Source organism: Neospora caninum, chromosome VIII (genome assembly GCF_000208865.1).
Source record: "Neospora caninum Liverpool complete genome, chromosome VIII".
Classification (NCBI taxonomy): domain Eukaryota; phylum Apicomplexa; class Conoidasida; order Eucoccidiorida; family Sarcocystidae; genus Neospora; species Neospora caninum.
In genome coordinates, this window is record NC_018395.1 from 4,991,047 (window position 1) to 5,003,908 (window position 12,862).

Here is a 12,862-nt window from a genome sequence, read left to right on the forward strand (position 1 = left end):
GGACCAGAGAGGCACGAGTCGGGAGCAGTGGCTGTGGAATACGGCTTCCCCGCCAGAGAGAGCGAGCGCACGGTCTCGTGTCGTGGCGATGGAAAAGGCTGAGTGCAGTGCTCAAAGGAGCTTTTCGGCTGCGCTGGCCTTTTTGTGTTTGTGTCTCCCCGAGTGGGAAGCGACCGGAGATGCTTCTCGGCACACTCTGGGGCACAGCTGCGGTCTAGCTCGACTGGGGTTAGCGCCTGTCGATCTCGTCGTCCTCCTTTGTTTAAGTCATTCCTGTTTTTTTCATATATGTATATTGCATTAGAGAGAGAGACGAACCAGGCTGCACAGAACTGGGCACACACATAGTATTATTACGTGTATTAGGGCTGTCGGCTTGTACATCTACGGGGGAAAAGTCGGGAGAGCTGGTTAACAGAGGTCTCGACAGGCTGGAGCGGCGTGTTGAGCGGAAACGCGCAACCTGGTTTGGCTTCCTCTGTCGGAGGGCGCGCGGGGGAAATCGCGTTTTTTTGTCGGTTCCGCTTCGAGAACAGCCGTCCAGCTGGCCCGGCCGTCGCTTTTCGAACTGCGCCTGTGTCCTGTGAGACGGTCACACCCACGTAGGGCTCGATGCTGGGGATGGGGTATCCGTCAACCCGTATGGACCGTGATCCGAGCGTGAAAGGTTTTGTTCGCTGCGACGAATGTTCGGCGCCATTTTCAAACCGCAATTCTCGAGTCGCCAACAGGACGACGCACCGGTAATCTTTTGCCTGGACACGCTGGCACTGAGACAGCCGTCGAACGCAAAGGGCGACTATCCGTCCAAGAGAAAAGCTGCAGATTTGGAGAGAAAAGGCTTCCTTCCGATCCAGCAGCCAGACACTTGCGCATGCATAGCCGCCGCAGTCTCGCACACACGCGGGGATGCTACCTACGCGAACGGGGGGAACTGTTGATCGCAAGAGCGACGGCGAAAAGGTATCGACAGAAGAGGTGTAGCAAAAAAGCAGCTTCACTTGACACGCGCAGAAGAGTTCCGGGCGTTTTCTTGAACCGTCCTGACCGCACGGCCGAGGAGTAGGGACCACGCACATTTGCTGCTGTCGACTGGGGTGCTCTGCAGGAAGAGAGGGAAAGTGTTGTCTCATAGAGCACGGCTTCTCAAGCGCAACGAAATGGTTCCGCATGCAGCGCACAGTTATCCCCACCGACTGCATGTGGTCTCTCGCGCAACGGCCTAGTTCTCTTTCGACAAGCCGAGACTTCTGAGAATCAGTTCTTCTACCGCCAAATACTGGGCCTCGCTGCGTATGTCGCAGTGCAAGGCCTTGCCTGCGACAGTCTGCAGGGATGGATAAACCAGCTGTCCGCTCGTAGCCTCTTCTCTCTCCCTGCGCCCTCCGTTCGATGCTCCCCCTCCAGTAGGCCAGTGCTCCGGAGACGCAGTGGAACCGGCTCGGTTTTCTTTCTCGCGCGCCGGCAAGACGCAGAGTAGCTCCACAACCTTCGCCGTCGCCGGCTGCGAGAGAAGCAAAAGGCCGTGCCTGCCCTCCGGGACGCCGTCCGAGCCGCCCTTTTTGAAACCCGGGACGACTCGGTTGCCGCACAGCGCAGTCTCGAGCATCCAGATGACGGCGACTGGCAGAGGAAACGCACAAGAGCAGAAAGACAGGCATGACGTTCGGGAAGGCCGGCACGGATTAACGGGTGAAGCGAAGGCCGCAGACCACAAACAGGTGACGCGCCGAAACCGTTCACTCGTACACGTCGCCTTGTACGAGTGAGCCGATCATACCCGACCAAGCGAGAAAAGGCAAAGGATAAGTTCTTTTGGAAAAGACGACATTCTCCCGAGAATCCACTTCAGACCTCTCTCGAGATTTTCTTTTCCACTTCTCAGGTCCTCCGGTTGGCTCCGTCTCGGTTGTTCTCAGTGTGGCCTTCGACCGTCCCCCGCTGCAACCTCTCTCTCTCTCTCGCCCGTCCACTCTTCCTCTGCGCCGCTTTCTTCCCCCAGTCCAAAAGTCTCCCTTCTTGTCTCCCGAGGAGGTCATTATCCTCCCTTCCTTCTCTCGCTCTTCCCGGCACTCCAGAGCTCGGTGTCCGTTTTTCCCTTCGGTGCTCCACGAGTCCCGTTTCTTTCTCCGGCCTTCTCGAGGACTGCCTACCCTCTGTTCGCCTTGCTCAGCGCCTCTTCTCTCCGGGACGCGTCACTTTCTCTCGGTTCCCTCGCTCTCTCGGTGCCTTGCCCAGTTCGCTGCTTCCCGCCTGCCTCGCCCGCCTTACCTGCGTCTCTTCGCTTGGCCTCGTGTCGCGCCATGAGCCTCGCGTGCGCCTGCGTGAGCCGAAACAGGCCTTCGAAAAACCGCATGGTGACGCCCGTCCCTCCTCCAGACGCCCCCGGAGGCTCCGCGTAGGCGCCCAAAGCTGCGAGAGCTTCGCTGGCCTCGTGGCAAACCGCGCTCCTCTGCGGCGTTCCAACGGCGCGCAGTCGCGTGTAGTAGCGTGCAAGGACTTGCCCAGCCTGGCGCGACAAACCAGGAAAGTATGATTTCTCCACAAACGCCAGATACAGACGAAGCAGCGAAGTCGTCCACGTCAGAAGGGCGCCGAGGGGAGACGCACCAGGCGACGACGCGCGCGAAGACCCCGGAGGCGGCGCATGCATGCCATCCTTCACAGGCGCGACTGTTCGGCGTGTACACTGTGAGCGCAGACGGCGATCGACAGCCTGGAAACCACAGCGAAACCGCACAAAACGCGGGCCTCGCGGCTCAACACCCCTCCCTTCCTCTAAGAAAGCCGCGTGGCCTGCAAGAACAGATGCACTCACATTCAAATCTCTGCCGAGACATACATTAATACATACATACAGAAATACATACATACGTAGGTGAAAATACCTATATATATTCAAGTACACTATACATATATATACATATATATACATATATATATATATATATGTATATGCACGCCCATATGCATGTTTTGTGTTTATCTCTCTCGGTGCACATGCGCCTGTCTATAGATGTATCCATAGTGGGTACACACAGGGAAACGGGGGGAGAGGTTGGAAGACAACTGCGACACCAGAACCGTTAAGGTGTCCCAAGGAGACCTGTCGAAGAGGGGACGCGCGTTCTGGATAGAGGAAAGGTCCAACGGTTTGGCGTCGAGGTGTTTTTGCTCGTGATTTTCCCGTGGAACGCGGGGCGGAGTGGGACTGAAAGAGCTTACACGGCCGACCAAAAAGTCGGTAACGGCGTCGAGGGCTCCTGGTGCGTCTCCGAGAACGACAACGGCATCGAAGCGCGAGAAGAGGGGCGGCGGCATGTTAGCGTCGAGACAGGGTAAGTCCTCGTAGCGTTCTCGGCCCGCACTGCTGGCCCGAGGATCGGAGCCGAAGAGACGCGAAACAGGCGCGAAACTCTTCCCGCCCACAGCTCCCTTTTCCGTGCTGCTCGCCGCAATAATTGAACACCGCGCTGTTAGTCGGGTGACGAGACCCGCCTGGGAACAGACGGAGAGGGAAAAGGCAGCAGCTGGACACGAATAAGAGAAGAAGGAGACGAAGCAGGAAAGGAGAGAGGGTCGAAGCGAGGGGTGTGAACGCGGTGGGAAGCTAGTACGGAGCGGAGACTTCTTGATGCTTCGCAGTTTCCTGCGTGTTTTTCTTCCACACTTCAACCTGCCACGCGTGTTGGTACAACCGAACAACAAGTGCTTCCCCCGTGATGGCCTGAACTCTTGGCGCTCCCTTGAGGACTTGGTTCATCCGCGCGACAAGGTCTAGGCGAAGGCGAACTGCAGGATTCTGCGCCTCAACTCCTCAGCGCCGTCCGGTGGTTTCTTGTCTGACTGCGGTGCGCTCCCTTTCCGACGGCTTTGTACCTTTGCCACAGAGATCGACTGCTGCTCCATCGCCTCGTGAATCGCCGCCTGTGCGTCTTTTTTCATCAGGTACAAATCGTCCAGGCAGCAGACGCCGTCGTCGGCGAGGACGAGAATTCCAGGGTCCAGGTGCCAGGCGCCGTTGCTGGCGTCGCGAACTGCGGCGCAGGTGAGGCCGGCTGCCGTACATCCAATGCCTGAAACGGAAGCAAGGAGAGAAAACGAATCCACCAGACGTCGACGCAGAAGGTCCAACCACCGGTGGCTCGGCTGCCTGCCGCGCGCGCCCCGCTCTCGGCATATGGGAACAGGGCCGTCACGGGCCCGACTGCGTCTCGTCCTCGCGGAGAAAAGACGCCTGAACCCGTTAGCAACGTGCATCTCTGCGGTCTTGGCATCTCTGCAGGTCGCCCGGGTTCCGGCGGCTTTTCCCCTGTTTTCTTTCTCAGGTGCCGCGCGATGGGAACGAGAGGGTGTCTACCGCTCTCTGGCGTCCCATTGTTTTCGCGCTTTCGAGAGCGAACCGGGAACGGCGTTCGCCCCTCCGATCGCTCATCAGACCCGACAAAGCGCCCCTGCCTTCTGTACGCACCCAGAGGTTCGATTCGCCCCCGTGCCTCTCACGCTCGTTCCAGGAAGCGGCGACGTTCGGATATTTGCTGTCGCCGCCAAGCGAGCGAATATCGATGCACAAAGTGCATGGTGTCTCCCCCCCCCCCCCCCAGTCCTCTCCCTCTTACGTCTCACGTCGTCTGTGAGTTCTGAGGAATCTTCTTTCCTCCCTTTCCTACTCCCCCCCCCCCATGTGTGAACGCGCACTGCAGTTGTCAGTCCCTCTGGACATCCCGCCTCGGAGCATTTCTCTCGATCCTTTTCGCTGAAGCTTCGCCTCTGCTCTGCATGCAGGGGAATTGGCGAGTTCTCACCAGTCGCCCCGAAGGCTTTCTGAGCGAGGCTTCTCCCTGCGAGCAGCAGCGTCGATTTTCCAGTCCCCGATGCCCCCAACAGAAGAAGGTGACACTTCTGGCGGGTGGTGCAACCTTCGCCAGATTCCCTGTCTTCGTCGCGCATCCTCTTCCCTGCTTCGCGCGCTCTCGCCGCGTCTCCGGCTCCACCGCCACCAGTTGTCGCGCACGGGCGGGCGTCGCGGTCATCTTCTCTCCCCGCCGTCGCGCTGGCTCCTTCTCTTTCTCTGTCTGGGCGCCCGTCTCCTTCAGCCAGTCTCTCTTTCTTCTCGTGCTTCACCTCGCTCTCGCCCTTGGTGTCTCTGCCCCACAGCAGATAGGCAGCCCGGTTCGACGGCGGCGCCCAGATGTCGTCTTCCCGTTGCGTCTCGCCTGACGCGCCACTCAAGAACTTCTTCCACCTGGACCCTCGCTCCGCGACCTCGGCCGCTCGCTCCTCGTCGCGGGAAAAGGACGCGGCGGCGAGAGCCTGCGCGTCGCCGAAGCCTCCAGAGGGAACCGTGCGCGCCTCGCATCCGCCTGAAAAGGGCCGGGAAACACACCCACGTCGCAGCCAGACAGCTGGGGGCGGGAAACGCGAGAAGGAGGGCGAAAACCAGCAGGACGGGGTCGGCTCTCAGGCACCCCGAGAGGACATGGACATCTGACACGTGAATCGTCGAATCGCTTCCAGAGACGACTACGGCAACAGACGGCGGAAGCCAGAGAAGGCGGTGACAGTCTGCCCTCGCCTCCGCCCGCCGGTTCCTTCTCTTTCGCTCTCAGTCTTGAACCTTCTTCGCTGGCGCTCTCCCTCGCTCTATCTCCTCACGCCTCTCTCCCTCACGCTTCATGTTTCTATCTCTGTGCCTCGCCGTCTATATCCGTATTGGGGCGTCATGTTTCTATCTCTGTACCAGCCTCTCTGTTCTCTCCTGAGGAGCGAGGCTTTTTTCTCCGTGTCCCTTCCCAGTTTTTCTCACTAATCAAAGTTAGCAGGAGCGCCAATTTCGCCGGCGCCAGGCCGTAGAGCGACGGGCAGGCTGCGTCGAGGAGTCGTCCTCTCGCGGTCCATTCGTCCCACCCGCTCTGTCCCTTCCCTGCATGCGTTTCGTCGTCCCTCTCGGCGTCCGGCTCTCTCCGCGTCGACTCCCAAAAGGCCCGAAAAACCTCCTCGAGGCCAGGCAGCTTCTTTCGCGCCTTCCGCGGACACCCAGGCTCTGCGGCGCCATCCGAGAAAGACGGCGAGGAAGAAGAACTAGAAGATGTGGCAGACTCGGCAGATGTGGGGAGGGATTCTTGACGAGATGGTTTGTCTTCGTTTTCGAAGTTTGCCGAGAGCGGCCGCTGCTTGCGTTGGTGAGCCTGAAAGACTTGAAGGAGGCGTGGATCCTGAAACAGCATCTCGACGCTGCGTCGCGATGCTGCGAGCGGGTCGGGACGAATATGGAAAACGTTGTTCGCCTCGAGAACCAGTTCCACCTCTGCTCTGAGGAATTGCACAGCACGAGAACCCAAAACAGATTAAAACTACTTGGATAATCATGCACAGACGTCTCCAAACAGAACACATCTATTAATTTCTCTGGATATCTGCTTTGGAAGGACCGTATCGAGAGGCACGTGGACAGGCGACATGCGAAAACCGGAAGGGCTCTCCAATGCGAATCGCGTTCGATGTGTCCCTATCGAACCCAACCTGGGTCACCGAATTGACCACTGCAACACAAACACACTCACTGAGCTCCAGGTGGAGATTCCTCTGTCTCTACTGGCGTACATGTGCATGTAGCACAAATTTCGCATCCAACCACAAATGCAAATACATAGACATAAATATATATATATATATACATGCATATATATATATATAATTATATACATGCATATATATAATTATATACATGCATATATATATGTAAAGGTAAGTAAGTCGCTAGTCACAGCTGCGGTGGCGTCTTGGCTCAGATGATGATTTCCTTTTTTCGGGCGTGCCTGCCGTGCGAGACCTCTCGCTGGCCGGCTGTTTCTCCCGGGAAATCGTTCGTCTCTCGCAGTTTCTTTTTCCTTCCTCCGACCTTAAGTCGCGAACGACGCGTTGCCAGCGCCTGCCGACGATTCCGACCACGGTGATGATGTCGCCCATCGAGACGGTGCCTGGTGCGGTTCCAAATGCGAGCGGGAGGTTCTCTCAGGTTCAAAAGCGAAACGAAAACGGCGGTTCGCGGCGCAGACCGAGAAGCCGAGAAACGGATATGGAACGTCCAGCGCGGTGCCTACACCTGCGAGGTTGCTACAGTCCTTTACGTGGCAGCAGAGCATCTGCAAATCTTCGCAAAGACGCTTCTCTTGTCAAGAAAGACGCACAATGCGCAGACCAAAATGCTACCCAAACGCCAGGAGAGCTTTGTTTGAATAAAGCAAGCATAAACAACGCGTTTCCACTCGACAATGCACAGCCGACCTGCGAGGTGCCGGAGAAGAACTACGGGCAGCAACGTGCGGTGCGCAGGATCTCGAGAGAGGTATTTGCGGGCGCCTGCAAGAGAGCAGCGAATTCTGGGAGATGAACAGGCACACAAGGACGCATTCGCTTCCTGAAGTGCAAGACGGGTTTTCACGGACGAGAAACACGCAAGGCGAAACAAGAAAGCAAAGATCCACTCCAGCGAGAGCAGGCACACAGAAGGCGCGCAGACTCCACCCCGATATGTCGACAATCACGTACAAGGCACACAAACGAAAAACGATATCGATCAAGAGAACGCGTGAGGTGTACGGCAGACGGAGAGGGGGAAGTGGAGGAGTGGAGAGGCCGACACACAACATGCTGGTGCACGGCTCAGCGGCGATAAAGCAACAGACGCCCTCTTCTGGTTTTTTCGAGGGGGGGGAGGGGGATTAGGAGCTCAGTGGACATCGGCAAGACACACAGCGATTGCGGCAAAGTCAGTTCCCTCCCTGCGGCGACAAGTTCCACTTTTTCAATCGGGAAGCGAGTGGCCAAGCCAGGAAGCGTGAGCAGGAACAGGTTCGCATAGGCTTGGAGACTCGGGGGCACTTCACCATCAAGATTGGTGCACTGAACTGCGTGCGCGTGGCATTATCTCGACGCTCTTTTTAAATCGAATGGCACGTAGCGCTGTTAGCGTGTTCATTTCCCTTGTAGTGTGCGTTTACGAACTTGATTTCCTGGTAGTCCATGAGGCACGCCGCCTCGCCGACTGAATCGAAAGTCTCTCCTTCGCAAGGCCCTCGTCGGCCGCCTCGCCAGCGGCTCCAGGGCGCCCAGCCGCCCCTCCCACTCGCCCCACCTCTTCTGCTCTGCGCGCTGCTCGATTCTTCCTGGGACCCACAGCGGTCTCGCATCTGCTCCCGGAGAGCCGCGCCTGTGTGAGGGGACGAGAGAAGAAGAAGAAAGTGAAGAAGAAGAAGAAGAAGGAAGAAGAAGAAGAGCGCTACGGGCTGACAACGAGTAGAAGAAAGAGCAGGGGGAGAGGTACTCGCGCTGGGCGAGGCAAGAAACACTGTGACGGTTCCAGGACCGAGAAAAAGAGAGGGGGGAGAAGCGAAACGCGATAAATGCGGAATGACAGACTGCCTGTATTCGCTGGCTGAAACGGAGGAAAGCAGATCTCCCGGACCGGCTTACTTCCTGCGGGGCATTTGAGAGGAAGCCCGAGCTGGTAGCCTTGCTCTGGGCATGCAAAAACGCGAAAGCAGTGTCCACACTGGCGACAGGCCATGGTGCGTTCTTCTTCAACTGCCTGCAGGTCACCTTGGGAAAAAATAGGAAAGACGGACACGCGAGAGAAGCCGTCAGTCACGCACACGGAAGAGCGCAGCGAACTCGAACTGCGGAAAGCGAAAGCAGGGAAAGGTGAAAACAACAGAAACGAAGCACAGGAAAACGAGGAAACAAGCAGAACGAGAAGACAGCAAACTATCAACGGGAAGCACAACGGTGCACTGGGAAAGTCAAAACTACCGCGGAGGGACACATGCACCAAGCGGGTGAAACAGGCATCTTGTCATCTACAGATATAGATAGATAGATGGATAGATAGATAGATAGATAGATAGATAGATAGATAGATAGACAGACAGATAGATAGATAGATAGATAGATAGATAGATAGATAGATAGATAGATAGATATGCATAAAGAGAGACACGGAAGGAGAAAAGGGATAAACAGAACGGCGGAGCTGTGGAGATTTGGAGGCTGGAGGCAAAGATCAGAAGCGACCGCCACGGGTGAAAAGATGTTTACCACGTCGCGCTTAAATCGAAACGTGCAAGGGTGTGGCTGGTGGACGTTGAGAGGCATCCAGACAGAACCTTTTACGCCCTCTGCGGGGTGAACCGAAAAGAGAAACGTCTGTTTTGCTGGTGGGGCACTCTCCCGAGATCAGCGTGCTGAAGCTCCGTCTCGCAGTCGCTTTCATGGCGCAAAACTCGAGGACGCAATTGTCGTGAAGAAAAGAGAAAAACACAGCAAAAACGCGCGACGCCACACCGTACCTGCTCGGGCGACGCGCCCTGTGATGACGACGAGTTTCCCCTCGTCGTGCGTTCGAATCTGCCTGGAGGGAGAGACAGAAAACGGAAAGATAGACGTCTCCATTCGATCGACGGCCATCGCCAGTTCTGGGCTGACGCGCCGTCTCCGCGACATCATCGCTTCTGCTTCCGTCGCCTTCTCTCGCTTTGCATTCACGTGATTGCTGCGTTCTTCATTCTCTCCGTTTTCTCCCATCGTAATTCAGTTCTGCCGTTTTGGGACTCTCGCCTCTCGCATTGTTCTTCTCTCAACGAATGCCCGCCGTCTTTGGACCCTGGTCTTCCTCGTTACCCGTCTCCCTGACTCCTGTTTCTCTCTCGCCGTATCTGGCGCCTTGTGTTCCTCGGCTTGTCTCTTCTTCAGTGTGCGTTCCATCTCTCCTTCTCCCTCTGCTCAACATTGCTCGGTTCCTTCCTCTCTTTGTCTCCCTCTTTCCTTCCTTCTCCCTCTTTCCCATCGTTTTCCCTCGCTCTATTCTTGTCCCTTTTTCCCCTCGTTTTCCCTCGGTCTATTCTCTTCCTCTTCCCTGGCTTCTGCCGCCGCCCTTTCTCTTCCTTTCTTTGGTCTGCTGTACGTACAGAGGGGTCCTCCTTTCCATGTATCGGTCTTTGGGCAGATGCGTCAGGCGGATTTTGAGTGGCGGAGCCGTCTGCAAAAGAAGTTTTTCTTCTTCGCCTTTGGCGTAGTCTTGCGCCGCTCGTCGCCGGCTCTCGGGATCTCTGTGATGCTCCTCTCGGCCTCCGAGCTCTTGCGCCCCGCGCTCTGCGGTCGCTTCGCTCCGGCGCCTGACGCAGCTTTGCAAATGGAGGAGGAGGCTAGCGGCAACGTCTCGAACGAGACGGTCCTCCAACAGCGCGAGCGTCTCCCTCGGGCGGTTCAGCAGCGCGGCCCCGAGGAGAGGATACACGTTCAACATCGCGAGGAGATCGACTTCGAAGGGTACGGTGGAGACCATTTCGTGGAGAGACCGGTGTTGGGCGTCGAGGACGACAGACTTCCAGAAGGCCGCGGACGAGGCCGAGAGTAGTCCAGACGCGTTTGGAGAGAGGAGCGGGGCAAAAAGTTCACCTTTCAGCGACAGGTTCGTCGCCGCTGCCACGTAGAGCCCGAGGGCGTACAGGTGCGAGGGCGACGCGGAGAGAAAGCGAAGAAAGCCTGCGCGGCAATCTTCGAGAGACAACGCGTCGAGTGAGAAGACAGCTTCGTCTTGCCACGGATGTCGAGACGCGGAGGCATCGTAGACTGCTTCCGAGAACGCAGAGGAACAGGACGGCTGCTGACGCAGACCCTCGTGGTGGATCCGAACTTCCGACAGAGGCGGGGGAGCACAGTCGACAGACAGGAAAGAGGCGAGATCGACAGGCAGGAAGGCCTCAGCAGCGTTCGTGTTCTGAGACGACGGCCCACTGCCAGGCGGAGAGAAAGAAACTGGAGCTGAAGAAAAGGAAGAAGAGGGGAGAGTGGAATAAGCGGGAAGAGAGGAAGAGGAGGGACGACAGGAAGAAGCGGGAAGAGAGGAAGAAGCGGGAAGAGAGGAAGAGGAGGGACGACAGGAAGAAGCGGGAAGAGAGGAAGAAGCGGGAAGAGAGGAAGAAGCGGGAAGAGAGGAAGAAGCGGGAAGAGAGGAAGAAGAGGGAAGAGAGGAAGAGGAGGGACGACAGGAAGAGGAGGGACGACAGGAAGAAGAGGGAAGAGAGGAAGAAGAGGGAAGAGAGGAAGAAGAGGGAGCGGCCGGGTTACGAGGTACAGTCTGAGCGGGAATGGCGGACTGACTGAGAGGTTGTCTGGGAAAGAAAGACAACAGAGAGGGGGAAGTTGAGGAAGCAGAAGCCGAAGAGCCCGAGGTGGACGGGGCCGGAGTGGAGGAGAAGGCAGAACGTGGGAGAGAAGAAGAAGAGGAGACAGGTGGGTCTTTGCCTCGAGAGGGGTGGGCAACGGTTCGCTCAGGAGGCCTTCCGGAGGGACCGCCTCGAGCTCCGCCCCCGCCCAGCACAGACCAGTTGCGCTTGTTCATCTCTCTGTCGTTCTGCAAGGGAGCGAAAGCACGAGAGAAAACAAAGGAGAATCGGAGAAAGAAAGGAAGCGTAAAGGACAAGGAAAAGAGGGGAAAAGTAGGCCAGAGTGAGATACTGGTGCAGAGAGAGAGGAGTCCTCGAGGCTCTGCCACCCCCGCCGACGAGGGTGAGAGAGAGAGAAGGGGAGAAAAGGAAGATGGAATGGACGAGAGAAGGAGGGGAAGCTGAGGAGGAAACGAAGAAGAACGAGAGAAGGACGGGAAGGTAAGGAAGAAACGAAGAAGAACGAGAGAAGGAGGGGAAGGTAAGGAAGAAACGAAGAAGAACGAGAGAAGGAGGGGAAGCTAAGGAAGAAACAAAAAGGAACACCGATCGGAAGGAGACGGGGGAAGGCTACACCAGCACAGGGGGGTGTTGCGAACTCAAGCAGCGTGTGCCGCTAAGGGGAAAAAGACGGAGAAATAAAGGTCAAACGAAAGGGAAGATGTGCATCTAACAGAGGACAAACGAAAAGTCTCTTCCTCTCTTGAAAAATCAGTCGTACGATAAAAATCATCCATTTCCCAGCACTTTAAAACAGCCAAAAAGCGAGACGGCACGACGCAAGTCTCGCCAGCGACAGAGAATTCACGGGGACGACACACAGGCCATCTCTTTTGCGTTTTGAAGCCGTTGAAACAAGAGACGCGGGAGAGCAAACGGATGCAGGAAAAACAGAATCGAAAAAGGTGTTTGTCGCCCTCCTTCATCCAAAAACACAAGGAGTGCACTGCATGTCTTGTTACAATTGAGGCATGCACATCTTTTCTCGGTTACGCACATCTACATCGAAATTTATATATATATGATATATATGCATAGATGTACCTGTAAAAACGAGACTTTTTGTTTGTTTACGGGTAGAGGTGAAGGGGAGAGCAGGAGAAAAGAAACGTTTTCATCTTCTGGAGAAAGCACTGGCGAGTGTCGATGAGGAGACACGAACACATCGAGCAGACCGAAACAAACCGTAAACGGCCAGCTGGCGTGGTTTTGCAACGGATCTCTGCCTCTCGAAAAAGATGAGCGTATTTCCTCCCTTTCTCACATTCACTTCCTCTGCTGCGTAGCGGTTTCTTGCACGCAGTGTCCAGCGAAAGCGCGAAAAAAAGAATAAAAAGCGGAGACGTCCTCCTTCTTTGGGAGCGCAAGTGAGGACACGCACCTGGCGACGTCTCTCTGTTTTCTCCGGGCGTGGCCAGTGTCGGAGACGATTTCCCGAAGTTCCATTCTCTGTTTCTCTTGCCTTCTGGACTTGCGCGCCTGGACTTTAGTGATTCGTGGAAATCAGACAACTTCTTCGTGGAGAGTCTTTCGACAGATGCGCCTTGGAGCCCAAATTGTTGGGGGGGGGGGGGGGGGCGGCTTTGTTGAAATGCATCCAGGGACGCTGGTTCAGATACGTGTACCTCTAGTGAGCC

The 12,862-nt window shown here is 56.4% G+C and overlaps 1 protein-coding gene across 1 annotated transcript; it reads right to left on the minus strand.

Annotated features, from left to right (window-relative positions):
• Positions 1-1,222: 1,222 nt before the first annotated feature.
• On the minus strand, positions 1,223-10,342 carry NCLIV_036260 (putative MCM2/3/5 family DNA-dependent ATPase; the record flags this gene model as incomplete). Its single annotated transcript, XM_003883828.1, has 10 exons — positions 1,223-1,623; positions 2,272-2,716; positions 3,226-3,498; positions 3,880-4,076; positions 4,806-5,363; positions 5,807-6,312; positions 8,138-8,288; positions 8,476-8,520; positions 9,348-9,409; positions 9,966-10,342. The coding sequence occupies 10 exons, from the start codon at positions 10,340-10,342 to the stop codon at positions 1,223-1,225; spliced, it is 3,015 nt and encodes a 1,004-aa protein (XP_003883877.1).
• Positions 10,343-12,862: the final 2,520 nt, after the last annotated feature.